We start from the raw sequence: 19744 nt of genomic DNA, 5'->3' as shown, positions 1-19744 counted from the left end.
GTTCCTTCAGTGCAAGCTTTTCTACAGATATTAATCATCATCTTCGTTGGAATCAGCTTGTACATGTTTTGATTAAACATAGTTAATGCTTATGGCATTTTTATTTACATTTTTTCACACGAAACATTTTTAAAAAATAAAAAACAAATAAATAAATATTATAAATAATTATAAATATAAATATAAAGATAAATATTGAAGTTTTTTTTCTGGATTTTTCAAAGCTAAAATATCCATATTTTTTATGGTTGTCTGATACAATGTTAAAAACCAGAAGCACTTCATGTGCAATAATTAAGTATCTTACAAAATCAAATTGTGAAGAGAAAACAACACATTAGATGTCTTTTAGTGTCCATTGACAAAAATAACACGGCCAAAAGAAATATTCACTAAAATAGTCTCAAAATTATATATAAAACAACTCATATAGGTTTTATTTTGACATTTCTCCCTATAACGGACAGTCAGTTTTTGCAGAAAAATAAATCAACAAGAAAAAGCTATAAAAAAGACGACAATTTTGCTGAAAGCTTTTAGCAAAGACACAAACCCCAACTAACTGCATCAAAATGCTCATGTAAGTTTTATGAAAACCAATAAACAAAATTCAAACATAAATATGTTTATTGTAAGATTTTTTTAATGCCTTACACATGGGTCGTTTGTTAGCCAGCTTGTGTTTTCCTCTTGGTATCAGTAAATAGAGTGACATTGAAGAGAAAACAAAGACATGCTATTGAAGCAGTTAATGGGAGATTTGTTATAACTCGGAAGAAGAGATTCTTTTTCACCACACTTACATTATGTTAGAGAAAACAAACATATATATATATATATATATATATATATTCCCTTCTTGTACATTATTTAGCTTTTTATGCCATATTTTAGGCCATGTTTGGTTAACGTAAAGCTGTTGCTGGTTTATTTTAGATATGGTAAAACAGACAAATGTTAAACACAGAAATGTGATTTTTATTATCTTTTACAAGTTTTGTCAAATGTGTTTTATGCTATTCATCAAGTCAGCAATGCAAACTGAGGAGAGCCAAGGATTTCAAATTACATGTTTAGCAAAAAAAAAAAAGACTATTTGTAGCTTTGGAATCATTCAGCTGCACAGATGATGCTGAGGTTTGACAGAATTTAAGAAGATATATGTTCAGAGTGCTGATTGATCTGATAACAAAAACATTTATGACACACATTTCTCTGTTTTCAAACAAACCCCTTTTAGCAAACATTTCATTTTGAACTAAGTTTTGAGTTTACATATACATGTTCCCAAATGTTCACTACTACAAACATAAGAAAACCCCCTATATGGAGCGAGTAAAGCACTATTGAAAGCAGATGCAGCTTTCGTATGAGATCTCCACCACTTTTTGAGTCTGATAAAAAAGCACCTGTGCTTAAAACATGATATGAAAGTTGGAATCAAAAGTTAGTCCTCTGGAGCAGATTCTGGGCTCTACAATGGTCTCAAACAAAGCTTCAGTTATAAAGATAAAAGAAAAACATCAAGAGAAGAAGCACTCATTTAGGATCTATTCTGTTATCATCCAGTCAACATGCTTCATCGGTTCAGCATAAAGGGCAGCAGAAGGCCACTTGGTCAAAACAAAAATAGAAAAACATGTTCTGTTACTGCATATAAAATCCTTCATATGTTAAAAATCAGTAAACTGGACTTCAACCTTCAAGCTGCTTGTTTTCAAACCCCATATTGCACAGATGGTAAATGCGTAGCCATAAAAATATACTAAATGTTCTCTTTTTGGTATGGTTTTTTTTTTTGGATTACATTGAAGATTCAAGTGATTCATGAATCACAGTGACTTTAAAGACAGTGTGTAAAAGTAAAAAACAATCCCTGTAAAGCTCAGAAGGAGCATTCATAGTTTCTGCTAGGATTCACTGTTTGGACAGTGAGGATCTCGCTAAGAAAAGTCATCATCCTCACATCCGTACATGTCCGCCAGCTTCCTGAACCTGGGTCCCCATTCACGCAGGTAATGGTATTCCTGCTCCGCCTCAGAGCCGGCCGAGCCCAGTGAGCTGAGCGACTCCACCACTGACCCGGAGCCCTCGTAAGCATACGTGGCCAGTGAGTCGTATGGTGGCGCTGTTGGGTTGCAGTCGTTCTCCAGAACCTTCTGGTTGATGAATTCCCACACGTCTTCATTACTGCTGGAAACCCCTGCTGCCGCAGACATCACAGGACTGGAAGTGATGGGAGCCTGCCACGGGTTTGACGGGTACAGCAGTGCATCAGAGGGGATAACATCCCGTCTCTGTTTAGCAGACTCCTCCAGGGCTGTGGCCGGATGGTACAGCGCACCGATGTCAAAAGCCTGTGTGTCCTCCTCGCCACCCCCCTCATCATTGTAGCTCACGACATTATCCCGGACATCCTCTTTGGACTCGATGAGAGGCTCTTGTTTCCTTCTGTGCTTCAGGGTGGTGAAGAAAATAACAACGACTGCAAGAATCAAGAGAAACGTTAACAGCAAAAGAACAAAAAAGGGCCATAAGACAAAAAAATAAAATACCACTTCAAGAAAGCTGATAGCAAGAACAACAAAAACCAGCACTCATAGATTTGAAATGGAAACCGGAGTAATTCAATGCACCAACTTGATCCAACAATGTCAATAAGTTATTCAGAATTGAAGGTATATGAATATTTAATACATTTACAGTAGTTTTTACTGAATTGTAAAAGCATTCATGTTTCATCAGCTTTCTCATCTGTTGAAGCAGCAAACTGTGGGGAACTCGGGGACTGTTACCCTTCGATTTGAATGCAGAGTCAATGGGATCGACTCCACTGAGAGTAAGTCACAGTACAGTGAATCACTTCTTTGGAAGCACATAAAATGGGTAAAACATGTACGAAACATGTCCTCTCCATGAGACACCAAATGACCTCCAATGATCCTCTGAAGCTATGTTTTCACCGGACATGTGACACGAGTTCAAGGACGAGCTAAACGCACATTCTTGAACGCACATGTAGCCACTGAGGTTCACAATAGACTGTCTCTACCCGATGCTAGTGCATGTCCACCACCTACAGTAGGATGATGCTTAGTGTGAAATGTCAAAGCGGTGTAAATCTTTCTCATCCACAGCTCGATGCTGATATATGAAAGACTTGTTGTCATTCCGGCTTGACACAAACTGCAATTATTAATTTCTCAATTTTCAAACAGTTGGTACTTCTAGGAATTAAAAGAGACTTCATCCATTTGTCAATACCAAATTCAAGTCCCTGACTGGACCTGGTTTAATTTGCAACCATTGACAGTATATGGAGATGGACAAAACCCATGTGAGGTCACCCATAGAAAATACCTTACCTCCGGTTCCAACTAAATGAAGTTACTTCAGTCGCCATTTTTCTGCGGTATGGACTTCACCATTTTGGAACCAGACGACATTAGTAAGAAGCGATTGATCCGAGTCAGTCATCATTTCTATGGCAACCACTCTCACTAATCAGGAGTGAACTTGTTGGAAGGCCACTAAAAACAGGTTCAGGAGAATCTATCAACGTTCCGAACGATGGATGTGGGTCCAGCGCGCACCACATACTTTTTCTGAGGCATCTGATTGGTCAGTTTACAACTTGAACAACTTCCGCTACAGAAAAAATATGTAAAAAAAAAAAAAATTTAGCAAGAAGATGTTAAAAAGAAACACCAGAGCAAAGAATGCCTATCCTGACAAATAGAATGACTGAGTAATAGCTAGAAGTCTATGCGATTTTGGCTTTCTGTGACCAGCTGGTACTTCCTGTTTGGAAAATGATGGGGGGGCGGGATGTTCTGTCCAGTTCTAATACTGTCGATGCTTGCAACCCGTGTTCATTGGTCTTGAGGTTTTGGTTGTAGGTTTCTGTGAGAGTTTTGAACGTGGAAGCCCAAAATGTGCTTTTATTTGCATTAAATAGACTTTTTATTTGAAGCAGTTGGTGAGAAGCTTAAGAGTCTTCTTTTCTTCCTCTCCTTCACAGACATTATTTATAGTCCATCCATCTATCTTCCAAACATGCTTGGGTTAAAATGTATGCTTCCAAATACAATACAAGGCCATATTTCTCATTTTCTTCAATGATTTGTCTTGAAACTAATTTTGGTTTCACTAATTTGTCTTAAAGCTGTCTCACATTGATACGTTTGGGACAACAACAGTGTCCCACTCTGGACTGTAACAATTCAAGGCAAATGAAAAGTGTTTCCAACATGACAAACCATTTGTAATTTTGTAACAGCCTATGTTGGGAAGAACTTTTTTTATTTATGTTTACTTACTTAGCAGTATGAGGAGACAGAGAAGAATGGAGACAAGGGCTCCAGTGACCAGTCCAGGAGAGTCACTCATCGCCTCTACATTGCAAAGCTCCATGTTGCCTTTGTGATCACAGGTGCAAACTCTGACGGTGAGCGTGCTGGTGCCGCTCTGAATAGGATAGTCTCCATCAGTGATGACTACAGGCACCAGGTAGACACTCTGCTGGAAGCGGCTGTAGCTGGACCGACGAGTCAAAATTCCAGCAGTGTTGTCTGAAACAAAGCAAGGTTCCATCAGAAGATGATTCCTCAAGACAAGTCATCAGACTGAGCAAAAGTGTATCTCATAACGTACAGAATAAGCAGCTAAAACATGAATGAATTACAAAAGAACCTGTCAAGATGCAAGTCATTTTATAAGGTCGAGTGGTTGACAGGAAATAATCAAGAGCTCTTTACTTTATTTCTGCTTGTGGGAGAACACATGCTTGTGTTTCCTTGGTCTGCTTTATCACTTGTAAGGTTATAAATGACCATTTGGCTTCTGGGCCACAATTTTGACACACCAAATCCAACTCTTCAGTATATCCAAAAAGTTATTTTCGGGATTCTTTTTGTTTAACTTAGCATCATATTTACATTCCTTTGGACTCCACATTGATAACAGTTGCATCTTTATTAATCTCAGTGACACCATAAAAAAAAACAAAAAGCAGAAGCAACATCCTTTTTTTGCAGAATGTCAAGATGTACATTCTGTTTATTTAAAAGGAAAACTGAAAAGCTATTTGAAAAAAATCCAAATGTTAGCTAGTGCATTTATCCACACATTTCTAGGAAACTATAGCCTCATTTCCACTTAAGGTCTGGTCTGGTAAGGAGTGGTACGGTACGGTCCAGTTAATTCTGGCGAGTGTTTCCACTCAGATAAGCCTTGCTTCCACTGAGTGGTTTGTTTCATAGTGGATGTTGCGTGGTGTAGACCGTTAGCGTGTCATTTCGTCATTGTAGTGCGATGATTAGAAAAGAGGCAACAATGGAGGTCATCCAGCAGCTCGTCTTTCTCCTGCTTTACTTTTTGTACATCGTGTATAACAGGAATTGAATGTTGTTTGAAAGAAGATTGCAAGCGGCTGAGAAAAATACCACCATAAAGAGGAAAGCAGAATCGCTAGCTTAGCGCTATAGTGGTGCTTTCTAATGTCATCATCACTTTCTGCCAACGGGTGGAAACAGCGACTCCAACCCAGCCATCTTGTTCTATTTTTCAATGGATCCACTACGGATGGGGTACAGGTCGGAACTGTTTAACCGGTCTATTTTACAATGGAATTGCTCAAAATACCGGACAGGACCGCACTGGACCGTACTGGAGTAGACTGCTCAGTGGAAACGAGGCTTATTTCACCATAAACTTGGATAATATAAAACTTAAAGAAAATATTCAGCTACCTGCATTGTCACGGACAGTAAAGTTGCTTGTGTTGGCCTCGTCTGGAGCCAAGCTGAAAAAGAAACTGTGTCCTGCTGAAGGAGCATCTGCATCGACAGCTCTGACGGTCTGGATTAGCTGAAAGAGAGACTAGCATGCATCACAGCATCCAACATGGACCTAGAACATCTCATCATCTGCTAAACTGATACATTAGAATAATGGCTGATTAGCTCACTGTTCTTTCAAAAGCTGTAAGAATGCACCCTTGTGTTATAAATCGGTCCGCTGTCTTCCTCTCTGGCCATCAGAGGAATCCATCACCTGAGTACTAGCACCTCCTGGGTCTCTACACAACACTTCCCATCAGCCCCTGCGGTCACTCCTAGAAGCCCCACAGTCGTTTTAAATCTGCAATCACTCCCAGCAGTATTGCGAAGTCTTGTTTGAGCCACTCTGTCTGCATTGCTGAGCATTTCCATCCTGATCTTATCTTCTGGTTCACCTGACCCTGCTTCTTCTTCAACTCTGATTGTATGCCGCTTGCCCCGACCCTCACCTGGACCCTAACCACTCTGGTTGTTGCTGGTTGTCTGCCTGCCTGACCCTGATTTAGTTCTGTGGACTTTTATCTCTGATTCACTCCTGTTCTCCTGTCTGTACCAATAAAACCTGCTGTACTTGGATCCAGCCGTCTGCCCGTTTGTGACACCTTGCTTAATGTCGCATTTAAAACAAGATTAAGATTAAGAAAACCTTTAATTGTCCCACAGTGGGGAAATTCCAGTATGCAACAGCGCAGGTACAGAGATAGGTGAGAGGATAAAAAAATAAAATAAAAAAATATATACATTATAAAGAGCTAAGACAATAAATATACAAAGAATAATCAGTAATATATGGCAAAAGGACAGTTATTGCACAGTTTAATGTAGGTAGGTTTCTAGGTTACAGTGCTAATATTCCACATAAAATAAATATTGGAAATTGCTATTATGCTCATGTGACTCGTAAAATGCATTAGACCAAAACAGGTTTGTGATTAGGAGTCAGAATGCTTCTGTTAAGATGCAATACCTGGCCAACCTTGGTTCTCTCACAGACGAAGGTTTCATAGTCAGTAGCAAAGGTGGGGGCATTGTCGTTGATGTCCAGCAGGCGAACATAGACCTGAGTATGGCTGCTCTGATGGGGATTACCTAGAGGGTGAAGATCAGAAAAACTGGACTCAATTTCACACTCACACTATGGTTCACATCACAGAACAAACGCTCTCTGATACTCACTCACACCCATTGAACAGCACTTTAGTATGAGGACAGAGCATCAGCAGCTGAAGATGCAAACAGTTAGATTATGTCAAGTCCTTGACTTTTAAAGTCAGACAGAAATGGGGTATTCTTGTAACAATTTCCACATTCTAGATAAGAGATCAATTATAGTTTGCTTTTTTTCCCAAAAAACTAATGATCCTCTTGTAGCCTGATTTACTAAGATTCAGAGTAAAGAACAAAGTTATACTATTTGATCAGAATTAGCGGATGATTTGCCTCAGATTATAAATGTGGATTTAGCATGTCATCTTTTCCACACAATAAATCAACCGAAGGAGCTCAAGTAATGAGAAGATGCAGAAACAAGTAAAACAGTCAGTAGTCATAGAAAAAGTCTGATATCTCTTATGTTTGGGCCGTTTTCTGTGACTCGAACTGTAAGGCTGGACGCTCAAGCTTTTGTACCACACATTTTGCATCAGATCAGCGCTGTATTTGTGCTGATAATGTCAAATTTGTAAACTATTGCTCATTTGTAAGCCGTCAACTCATCCTAAGTCAAAGATAGCAAAACTGGTTATGCAGTAGAATTTACACAATGAGAAAAGATGTCTTCTTGTCGTCTTATATTGTTGTTTCAACATCTCTTCAAGAGACTCCAGACCTTTGTACATAGAATTGTGTCAGTTTGCACTTGTCTTTTACACGTCCAAAAGTTGGACACAAAACAGCCGCTGGACTCCTGCTTGTTTGAATAAAACCCTATCATGTTTACTGAAAGGATCTATTTGCATCTACTCCTCCTAGGTCTTTCACAGTCCGCCAGGAATGCCCGTATTGCACCTTCATCAAACCCAAACATGCTAAAAAGATTGAGTAAAATGTTTTTTGTCATTTAGCGCACACAATCTGGTTAGTAAAGCACTCACAACTTTCTTTTTTAATGTTGAATTTTCTCGCATGCAAAACTTTTATAAATCAGCCTTTTTCTCTTTTGTTGCCTCAAAGATCCGCTAATCGGATTGTCTTCCACAAAGTCCCATCTGCATTTTACCTAAACTTTTAGGCAATTTCTTTTAGTTTGTACAAGCTAAAAAAATCAATGATTAAAAGAAAAACATTTAGCAAAAAGCAAACAAAAACAGTGGCAAAGCCACAGACAGGGACTTACGAAATTCTTTAGCGATGACTGAAAAGTTATGCCAGGCCTTCTGCTCTCTGTCCAAGTGTTTGAGTAGAAATACAGATCCATTCCCCGGATGGACGCCAAACACACGATCCATGTCAGTGCGTCGGTCGATGGAATATCTGTAATGAAAAAGAAAGGTTAATTTGTTGTCATTGAAAACACAATCAGAGAGCAAAATCAAAGTAGTTATAGTCAGCAGTAGCTGGGATAGGCTCCAGCAACCCTAAAGGATTTAGAAGATGGAGGAAAATGTCGAAAATAATTTAATGTATGTTTAATTCAGATTGTGAAAAGGAATAATTTGGATGGTTATAAACGTACTTAAATGATTTTGTTCCATTACTCTCTCTTTACATCTATGTACTGGGTCATAAATAATTGTATGAATGTTTAAGAATAAAGAAACTTCTAAAATTACATCAACATTCAACCGACAGTTAACTAATCAAACATCTAGATTATAATTTTTAATCAAAGTTTTTGAGTCCCAACATAAACCTATACAGAATGCTGACATTTTGCTCGTTTCATTAGTTAGAATGCTTTGAAATAAAAACATTTGTGCTTACATGACCCCCCGGCGAACTTGATCAGGGTCCGTGGCACTGACAGACCCTACAGCTGTTCCGACAGCTGCATCCTCCTTCACCTCCATCAGGTAGTGATCTTTGCTGAACTGTGGGGGTTCATCAACATCCTCCACCCTGATCTGAACTGTGGCCGTGTCTTTAGACTTTGTCAGCATGAAACCATGGTCCTTCTGGCTGTTCTGGACCTGGATTCCTATTGTGTGTGAGGATTTCTTCTCGTAATCCAACGGCTGACAAAATTAAAGAAAAAAACAACAGCATTACTGTTCTATGTTCTGGGAGTGGAAGAAAGACATCAGCAAAATAGAAGTAATCTTAACATGACCATAAAAGAAACATCAATTTCTGATATTATTTAACTGAAAAAGTCTCTACAAAATGTCAAAAGGACTATATTTAATAATATGTTTTTAAAATGTTAGTTACAGTCAGATAAAGGAATAGCTCGTTTTTTTGAGATAAATCCAGGGAAGCAGACTGAGATGGTTTGAACATGATTTAATTAAAAGGACAACCCTCATGTCCTTCACTACATCCATGAAGTTTGTCTTTTTTAGTTATTTCACACATCCTCAGTCACTCACCTTTTTAACAGTGATGATTCCATTCTGGGTGTTCTTGTCAGTGGAAATATCAAAGACATCCATGCTATCTCCACTGATGATATTGAAAGACATCTCTGCATTCCTCCCAGTGTCTCTGTCGGTGGCTTGAACTCTTCCAACCACTGTCCCAAACGTGGCTGACTCAGCAACACTTAGTTGATATACACCTGAAAAACAGCACTGATAATAAGCTGCAATGGTGTGGTAAACATTTGTGTTTTTATCATGTGATGTCAAAAATCTGTACAATTAATTTTGTCAATGTCTTTAAAGTAGGAATACAAAAGGAGGCTTTTAAAATTCACAACAAAATTCTACTTCTGAAGACTTGGCAGCTTGTTGAGTTGTCATACTTGTTTTGTAGTATGTAGATGACTCAAGATTCATATATTAAAAACTCATATTGAGAAAGTGTTTGATCTGCCTTGTCTTCATGACTGTAAAGTCTCGCTAGATAAAAAAAAAAAGAAAAGTAAGATGTCAAGATGTTGTGCAAACTGTGTTCAAACATCCTTGGATGAATATCAGCAGAGTCAACATTTCTTAAAGCAAAACTGAATTAAAAAAACAAAAGTCACAAGTGAAACAGTGTAATCCAGGAGCATTCAAATGTCACGAGGTAAAACATTGTCATCAGCTAGTATGTAATTTATCCCCTTCTGCCTTAGTGTCACTATCAGGTATTTTTACAATTGGACAATTCTTACATCAAATCTGTCACAGCAATTATTAATTACAGTTTCATTAACTTGACACCAGGCCTGCTAAATAAATCCCAAATTTATCATCATCACAACATCAGCCTGTGCAATTTTCGTATTGCAGAAGATTGCAACAAATAGCTACCTTAAATGTTTACACACATGCTAAAACAATCTTATAGCTGGAAGTATTTAACATATTAAATAGATCATTTTATGCATTTGCCCAAACCTCTTAATGTTAGATTCCCACCTGTTATGTAGACGAGGGTTAACAGTTATACTCTCAAACAAGACTTTTGTTGAAATCCACTACAGTCATTGAGGGGTAGAAATCACTTTCACACAGAATGGACACAGAAAGCAGCTCACCCTGTACTCAACTGGTTAAACTGATTTAGATGTTCAAAGTACATTTCTGTTGCAGCTAGTGTGTTAGTTCAAAAACGGTGTTTCCTGAATTTTTCTTACTTTGAGTGAAGACTGGAGGGTTGTCATTGACATCAGTGAGGGAGATGTTAACTACAGTGGTACCCGTAAGCCCTCCTCTTTGTCCAGCCATGTCTTTGGCTTCAATCACCACCTGGTAGTGCTCCTTTGTCTCGCGGTCCATGTCTTGAGGACCCAAAGCGGTCCGAATTACACCTGAGGAAAGATCAAACATGAGACTCTACTTTGTGTTGCTTCTTTAGTGAGTGCAGTAATTTCCACAGAATGATTGTTAAGGTCATTAACAGTAGACTCTGTTATTTATTACTATTATGAGATCATTGCTGTAGGTTCTGGATATTTGTGTGTCCACCTGCTCCTTGTTCTCACTATAGATCACAATATCATCTGCAAACATCATGATCCACAGCGATTCCTGTCTAACCTCATGAATCAGTCTGTCCATCACTAAAGCAAACATGAAGGAGCTCAAAGCTGATCCTTGGTGCAGTCCCACCTCCACCTTGAACACCTCAGTAACACCTTTTCCATTTGTGCCCCAAAGCTCTGAAATGCTCTGCCTTTTAACATTTGTGATGCGTCGTCCCTGTCCATTTTTAAAACTAAGCTAAAAAAACATTTTTACAGTCAAGCTAATAATGTTCCATGAGACTCTGCTCTCTTTTTACTGTTTTCAATTTGTTTTTTTTACTCTGTTTTAACTCTTTTTTCCTGTTTTGCTGTCTTGGTTTTTAGTTGTTTGTATGCTTATATTTTATCTACAAGTGTTCTAGGCGTTTTAATGTACAGCGCTTTGTGCTAGCTGGGCTAAAGTGCTTTATAAATAAACTTGATTTGATTTACAACACATCTCACCACTGTCTTACAGCACTCATTTTTTCAAATTTTTATTTTGTTAACTGATGCCAAAAAGTCACAGTTTTCTGTTTTACTGAATGCAATCTCTACACTTATAGTTGATAATTTAATCGGCTTGAATGCCTTTTTTTTCTCGAAGATTTTTTTAAATTAATTTTGTATAAACGAACTGACAAAGCATGACACATACATTCACTGTAAGGAGTAAAAGTATTCACTCTTAAATCTGTTAAGACATCAACATTTTACTCATATTTCTTGCCCAGAATGCCTTGTTTGTTCTGCTCACTGGATTAAGCAGCAGAAAACGGAGCTATGAGAATAAAGTGACTTTTAATTTGTTGCACAAATGCCGCATTTTTGCTCCCTCTGTATCCTTTGTCTTCTCTACTTTTGCAACATTTGCAAGACAAAATTGTTCTGCTGGATGTATGAATAAACTGTCAAAATACCAGTGTTGGGGTCCACAGAGAAGTAGGGCTGTCCCCGGCTGATGCTGTAGACCAGTTTGGCACCAATCCCATACATGCTGTCGTCTGCATCTGTAGCCGTCACCTGGATCACTGGTGTTCCTGGAAGAATCACATTAACAATTCAAAGAACAGTCCTGCGAATGGTTTGACCTCTGTGCACAGAAAGTGTGCTGGATGGAAATCGCTCACCAACATCAGACCTCTCAGGTACGCTTGCATCGTACACCTCCTGGCTGAACTGTGGCTCATTGTCATTGACGTCGTGGAGTTTAACGATGAACTCGGTTTCTGGCTCCAGCTGTTGACCTGTCTGTTTGTTGACCACTGTGGCTTTCAGCTTATAAAAGGCCTTTGTCTCACGGTCCAGACGCATGGTGGCGTGCAGGAAACCTTTGTTCTCATCGATGACAAAGATGGAACCGGCGCCCTCGCCAGAGAGAATGTACTTGACTGAGCCGTTGTCTGGATCCTTGTCAGACTGGAGCTGCAGATAGACCCAAAAATGTAAAGAAACAGACGTTTTACACATCACAGCTGAAAGATAGAAATGTATGGAAACATTTTTATAGTCTTTCCAAAATTAGACTTTAATAGCTGGCATGGAAATATGAGAGTTTATGACTCAATGAAAAAAAATCATCATTCTTCCTTGATTTTTATTTAGCAAAAAGTAACAGTAACATCTTCTAAATATGTAGGCTTATGATTTTTTCTGAATTATAATGGTTGATTGCACACAAAAAAAAATATTTCAGCTGTCCAATGAAGACATGAGGACTGCTTTTAAGACAGTAAGAAAATCCTACTTATTTTTTTAAAATTATGCTTCAAAACTGTGTTTCAGACCATCAAGTTAAAGCTTTAGAATATGGCCAGGATTTTGTCACATAGCTGCAATTTATCTATTTTTTTTAAACAAATACAAATAAGCAGGGGCGGACTTACCATTAGGCAAAGGTGGGCGAATGCTTGGGCCCCCAATATTTTGAGGCCCCCAAGCTGAATTCTTAATATAAATGTGTAAAAAATATAAATGTGTAAAAAAAAGTTCAAATCCATTCTTAATCATAAAGTCCCACCATGATCATTTTTGATCTATTGTAGAAGAGCTCCCAATGGTCTTTTAATTATGATTATACCATTGTCATTTTCTAGGACATAGTTTCTGCAGAGCGGCAGGAGTTAATTAGAAATTCACCTCTGAGCTGTGGCTAGGATTGTTGGTGCGGAGTAAGCCTGCCCACATTTCCCATCATGCCGTTGTTTACACTCTCGCCCTCTCGATTACATCCCCTCATAACCCCAACCCAGCATTACCAGTACTACAAAAATGGTGAGCTATATCAGAGTTATCCAGCCGTACAGTTTTGAGCCAGATACCAGCTCAGATGAGGAAAATGAAGACGTACATGGATCTATTTGTCTGCAAGTCAAGGGAGCTTGTGGTTCTATGTTACATCCACAGGATTTTTCCAACTTTTTTTTCATGTGCTCTTAATTCATGACAATGTGAATAAAGAAATACTTAGAAATACAATTTTTAGCTTAATTTACTTGATATTTGTCCTCCATCATCAGAAAAATGTTAAAATCACCAAAATCAAAGTGGGTTTTCTGTATTTTTTCAGTTTTTCTTTTGCCTTCTTTAGTAAAACAGGACAAATTTAAAGGGGCCCTATCATGAAAATTCTACTTTTTAAGTGCATTTTACTGTTCATTTCTCTCTATAAAAAACCTCAAAGTGGTATTTTGATCCGTTGATGCATTTAAGAGTAATCTTCTAAAAACTTGTACTATCCGCAGCAGCCCCTCCCAGCTTCAGGAATCGAGTCGTTTTACTTTCGGGTAGGAAAAAAACTCACGAAATATAACTAATATTTCATAAATAATTCATTTCTTTAGTGTTCCAAAGGAACACTAAAAGACGATCATATATATGGATATAGTTCACTCTGAAAGGCTTAAGAAAATCATGGTATGGCCACTTTAAATTTAAGAAAAGGCAGAAAATTATCATTTGATCCTAATAGAAAGTGATTGATCAACAAATTAGGCAAGACCCTTGAGGCTGCTGCCTAACTGGGTCCCTGTGCCCCTCAAGTACAGGGTTGTGTCAGGAAGGGCATCCGACGTAAAAACTCTGCCAAATCACTGATGCGAAACAGTGGGTGCTGTTACGCTGTGGCGACCCCGAAAGGGATAAGCCGAAAGTGAAAGAAGAAGAATAAATTCAATATTTTATCCCAGGCAAAAATAATGTACTCAAAATACATTTCTTTAACAATTAAATGATATTTCACCTTTTAGATGCTAATTAAATAATTTACATTTTTGACATTGACGCTGTATAAAAGTAAACTTGTTTTATCCTAGGTCAGACAGACTTGCTTTCTTTAAAAAATAACATTTAGGAGGCTTTAAAGCAGCACTTACCCTGCCAATATACTGGTTGTCAGTGCCGGTGTACTCCTCCATCACAGAAAACTGATTCCACATCCAGCCCCGCTTCACTCTTTTAGGCAGCGCCTCTTCTCTGACTTCTGCCCTTATGTCCTGTTTGTCTGTTCTCTCCCCGTTCAAAGACATAGCATCCACTGAGCGACAGAGAAAGAGCCACACAAGACCCAACGTAAGGCTCCTCATAGTTCCTGAGAACACGGATGGAGGAGGATCTATCTCAGCTTGATCGTTGAGAGTTTGGGATCACCACTTTTGAGCTCATTGGGCATCTATGAAAAAAAAGATGTTAGTTCATAAGATAAGCTGGAAAACAAATAGGTAAGACAAAAATGTACACAACTTTTTTTAAACTACAAAATCCAACAATGTCACACAGTCTGTCGTGAGTTATATTTCTTTGAGCAACCTTTAGTAAAAACTGTACTCCACAGAGTATCATTTCTACGTTTACTCAAGTAGATTTATGATGATAAAACAATACTCTCACTGAGATATATTGTCCTATAACTTTCTAAAAACTTTTTTTATTTGTGAATCTTTTATACCACTTATTATTGAGACACACAATACTATAGGTTTTGGCAGATAACTACATTAAAAGTAAACATCACCATTGATCACTGTAGAAATACTTTTGTCCATGCAAACACACCAAATGTATCAACTCTTGAGATGTAGAAAGATGTTACAATCTCAAAGAGAGGATCATTTTGTTTGTAAATTAGCAGAAGTGTGCCGATATTTTTCACAAAAAAGGAATTTTTTTAGGTAATACTGTTAAACAAGTTAATGATTGGCCCTCAACATTTTCACCTCATCAAATCTGACCCCCTTTGCCAACGTTTGGACACCCCTGCTTTAAACGGTCATTACAACAAAATGTATCAAAATGATAAATGCAAAGTGGTCTATGACAGCTCAGTGGAAGAGCTGTCATATCAGGGAGAAATGGAAGTGAAGTTAACTTTCTGTCACTCTTTTATATCCAAATGGGAAATGAAATCTGTCATAAAAATACATTTAATATGACTTTGACAGAGAGATCCCACACTGTTATCGTCTTATATAACAACCAACTTATCAACAAGTTAAAACAAAAAATGATAATAATAATTGTGGTGAATTCTGCTGTTATTCAGCTAAATGAACCACATGATTTACTGGTAAATGACCAATTACTTTAAAACACCAAATGAACTCCTCCAAACAAACACACTCACTCAAACACACATTAACATACAGTGCACAAAGAGCAAGACAACATAGAGAGCATTTCCAGGCCTTCATTAGCATTCAGAGCTTCTGTGATGTGTGCTTAGAGGTTTTACCAGGTGATCACGTCACGTGAGTCCTTCAAACATTCCTCCATTCAGCCTTTTGGTTTTATCTGGATGATATCAACTGATAGATTCAACTATCGCTTCGTATCTAGATTTCATGGAAGTAAATCAGTCAACAATTAGATTTAAGTTTTCAAATATTTCACCAAAAATGGGGGAAAAAATCAACAAATTAAAATAAAAAAGAGGTTAAATAAAGGTAAACAATGAATAATAAAACTGCAAAATGGCAGATAAACAAAACTAAAGCATTAGAAAAACTATGAACGTTTTCCAGCAGTAGATGAAAGCAGCTCTACTCCAGTATGAAGCCTAAATGATTGTTTTAACTTCAGCATAACTCACAGTGAACTGAAGCTTCAGCTGTTAGAGCTGCTCTTCAGAAAGATCCACTTTCATTCTAAAAGCTTTGTTGTGTTTCTTCCATTTACCTTAGTTCCTGTGTTCTTGCTGTTAACTTATTTAATTTTCAAAACCCCAAAAAAATATATATTATTTTTTAGAAATGTTCCTGTCACAATAACTCCCCTATCAATGGGAAAAGACTTCAGAACAGCGTTCAGATGAAGTGTTGCTGATGCAAATACGGTCAGTCAGCTCTCCAAAGCACAAGACTTATTATCTCTTTTCCAAAAAAAAAACAAAAAAAACGTATTATTTATAAAGATATAAAGTAAAATTTACGATTTAACTTTAAATTTAACATCTTCTTAAGTATTAAAAAGTTCATTAGGTGTTGATAGCAGATAAATGTTGACAAACCATGTTTGCCGCTGTAAAAATGGGAAAATCCTCTTCTCCAGATATTACACTGTAAAAAGTGAAACATTGGATCAATTAACAAGTTATGTCATTTCTTTAATTTAAAATGATTATTTTTCATCAAATTAAAGATTTGAGGTGATGGTTTACTCAAATTAAAAATGTAATTTGATGAAATTTATATTTTAAAATGTAACAAAAGTACAGAATTTGTTTTAATTGATTCCTGAAGAGTCATGCCGAAAGATGAGACATACATGAGCAAAGATAGGAATAATTGTACTAAATAAAGATAAATATTTAAATGGGGAACACTCTTCTAAAATGTAAATGCTAATTTTAATTTTAACGATTAACATAGAAAATAAAACAATAAAATCAATTAAAAATAAGCAATTCAATTAACTGTAGAGGAGTTCCTTAGAAGAACCTGTTAATTACACTCTCATTCATTAAGCCAAATAAACTTATTTGAGTATATTTCCCAAGAAAATTCTTTCTATGGTCAAATTGATAGAAAAGTAAACTTTAAAAAGCACAAAGTTCAGTTTGTTTTTTTTTTCTCGGCTTTGTTGAACTCCGAGAAAGTTAGCACCATCCTGTCGGGCTTTGTGCTCCCAGCTCTGTTTGCAGCCGCTACGTTCAGGACAAATGTAGGTAAAGAGGTTATTTACAAGCGACAGTGAAGACCACCCTCACACTGGAGCGGCACTTTGAGAAAGGTGCTGCTTTCTGAGAAGAGGTTTCAGTAAACAAAAGCTGCCATTGTTATCCCTCACAATCAGGATCAATCAAACCTGGTGCATTGTGGTCCAGTGAACTGGCTTTAGGGTCCTTCAGTCAATCAATAAATCAAGTTTGTTTGTGTAACGGACTTCTCAGAGCCCTTTGAGTCAGCGTGGAAATGCATACTACTGGAAAATAGACAAATATTTGGAATAATTCAGCTTTTTCCCAGACATTTTTAGTATTTCAACAAATTACAAAATTACAAATTACAAATTTCAACAAAACAAATGACACAATATTTACAGCAACACAACATTTCGTAAATATTTTAAAGGCTCACAGCGGTTGTATTGTTTCAGTGATGGGACATCATTACTGTTTGTGTTTTTGATCACTTAAAGTGATTTTATGTCACTATTGGTCATTAGTCCAATGAAGACAAAGTATATAATTGTTCTAAATAAGATTGAAATATTTTTTCTGTTCTTTTAATTGTTTTTATGAAAGATTCATAAAATCGAGATGCAAATTTGCTGCATTTATGTTAAATGCTTTAATTTTCTGCTCTTTTAAGCTATAATTTCATTTACTGAAAATATTTAACACACAACACTATTGTGTTGGTTTCTTATTTCAAAATAATAAAAAAGCACAATTGCTAAAATTGACTGAAGGTGTAATTCTGAATGTAACAAGCTTGAAAATGGGACATGATAGATTGATTTTATGCTCAAAATACTCAGAAGATTTCATGCAAAAATCTATTTTAAAACCATTGAAGTAAAAGGAGGGGAAAAACTCAGTGAAGGAAATATGTTTAAAGCATTTTGTGTATTAGAAACATATAAAAATATTTTAAAATATTATTTAAATGTTATCTAAGTCGGACCATGTGTAAATTCTGGTTTATTCGTATATTATTTATTTATTGAATTGCATTTTAAGCTCAAGTATAGATCAGAATCAGGACTTTCTGTCTGGATATTTCAGCTGTTTTGTTAATTTTAGTACAAAACCTTTTTGTAAACATGAAGATGAATTTGCCAGCAGATAAATTCAAAGTGTTTCCACAAAGATCTCCTGCTCTATGTGCGTTTGTGCATTTATCTCTCCAGGCTGTGAAGAACAACCGCGTTTGCAGGAATCTGCTTCTCTTTTCTCTGTTCTTTTTTTCTTCAATTTTAAACAATCGAGGCGCAACAGTGCGCGCGCACGGACACTGACAGAATGACCACAACAAACTGTGAAATATTAAAAAAGTCAAGAACCGTTTTAAACATTAAAAAAAGCTGGTAAGTGAAGCCACTGCAGGACAGAACAAGCAGCAGACGTCAAGGACACTCACCGGGATGGATGCTCCTGCAGGCGGATACGCACAGAGGACTGACGGCGCAGCGCAGCAGCTCCATCTCCACCCGAACACCTCCCACGGGCCACGCGGGGATCACAAGAGGTGCACCTCCCTGGACCGCGCAGGCGCGTTCCAAGTGGAGGGCGCACGTGCGCAGATATTTACATAAAGTGTCAGAAAAGGTCAAACAATAATCTGACAAGGATGGCTTTTATTTTGAAACAATTATATGAATCAGGCTTAATGAACTCATTAGTAATTGAAGTATTTAATCTTGTGGATTATCAACGGATAAAGTCAGACTTGTTTACAAAATAAAGTATGAACATTTTACCCATTTTCATGACTGATATCTCACATCACTGGAAAAGACACAAAAACTGAAGAAACGTTTAAGTTTTTTATTTAGATAAATTCGCTTTGTTCTCATCAGGCTGCAGTTTGACTCTAATGAAACTCATCTGTGAATTTTTAAGAGGATTACCGGCAGATTAGCACCTTTAGGACTTCAAACGTACAAATGTGAAGGTTTAAATCTTATCTTCAGTTATTGTCTCAATAGTAAAATAATAATAATAAAAAGGTAATCAAATTTTAGTCATACAAATATAATGTGCTCACAAGTTACACTTATTATTTTTAAATAAAATAAACCTTTGAGAGGAAAACAACCAAATCCATCTGGAGTTACATCTTCAGCTCCTCCGCACAATTTGTAAGTGATTATACTTCAAAAATTCTGGTGCTTGTGTTAGAAAATGTTTATGTGCATAGTCAGTGGTTGGTTGTCGTATGGGTAATGTGGGCAATCACCCAGAGTGCAGTCTCGTAAAAAAACAAAAAGCCAATTGTTTTTCCCCACAGGTTTCCTAGATTAAACCCCCATTTCCACGTAATGAAGTATGTGGTAGGGCGCCCCTACTATCATGTCAACTTGCAATGATCAAGGGCTGACTTATCAATAGGCGATTGCCTGGGGTCCCCAACAATTTTTTTTAACACGTCCTATACAAAAATGGAGATATACACAACTACACTCATTTTACACCAATCTTATTGATCCACAATTTTCCGAAATTAGAAAAAAAATCTTGAAAGAAGATTAGACAAATTCTGTGAGAAACATAAGATTATAAATAAAAATCAGTGTAGATTTAGAAGAAATGTTAGCATCAATGGCAATATTACAAGCTGTGGAAAAAGTAACAACAGATAAAAAGAAATGTTGGGAT

At 37.1% G+C, this 19744-nt stretch overlaps 1 protein-coding gene across 1 annotated transcript; it reads right to left on the bottom strand.

The window, feature by feature from the left end:
* Positions 1-209: 209 nt before the first annotated feature.
* LOC112144260 (cadherin-6) lies at positions 210-18808 on the bottom strand. Its single transcript, XM_024268697.2, has 12 exons — positions 18507-18808; positions 14304-14599; positions 12060-12354; positions 11850-11969; positions 10561-10734; positions 9368-9555; positions 8763-9013; positions 8176-8312; positions 6808-6929; positions 5751-5868; positions 4320-4571; positions 210-2485 (listed from the first exon to the last, which is right to left on the bottom strand). The coding sequence occupies exons 2-12, from the start codon at positions 14511-14513 to the stop codon at positions 1944-1946; spliced, it is 2409 nt and encodes an 802-aa protein (XP_024124465.1). The 5' UTR covers positions 14514-14599; positions 18507-18808; the 3' UTR covers positions 210-1943.
* Positions 18809-19744: the final 936 nt, after the last annotated feature.

Source organism: Oryzias melastigma, linkage group LG17, assembly GCF_002922805.2.
Source record: "Oryzias melastigma strain HK-1 linkage group LG17, ASM292280v2, whole genome shotgun sequence".
Lineage (NCBI taxonomy): Eukaryota > Metazoa > Chordata > Actinopteri > Beloniformes > Adrianichthyidae > Oryzias > Oryzias melastigma.
This window is presented reverse-complemented; position numbering and strand designations above follow the sequence as displayed.

What these genes read in the sequence shown, in the direction of transcription:
- LOC112144260 (XM_024268697.2), bottom strand. Translation starts at nt 14,513, where the DNA reads ATGAGGAGCCTTACGTTGGGTCTTGTGTGGCTCTTTCTCTGTCGCTCA. An exon ending in CCCTCCAGTCTTCACTCAAA is followed by an intron (nt 9,556 to 10,560) that starts GTAAGAAAAATT and finishes GCTGTTTTTCAG; the next exon opens with GTGTATATCAACTAAGTGTT. An exon ending in GAATCATCACTGTTAAAAAG is followed by an intron (nt 9,014 to 9,367) that starts GTGAGTGACTGA and finishes TAATTTTGTCAG; the next exon opens with CCGTTGGATTACGAGAAGAA.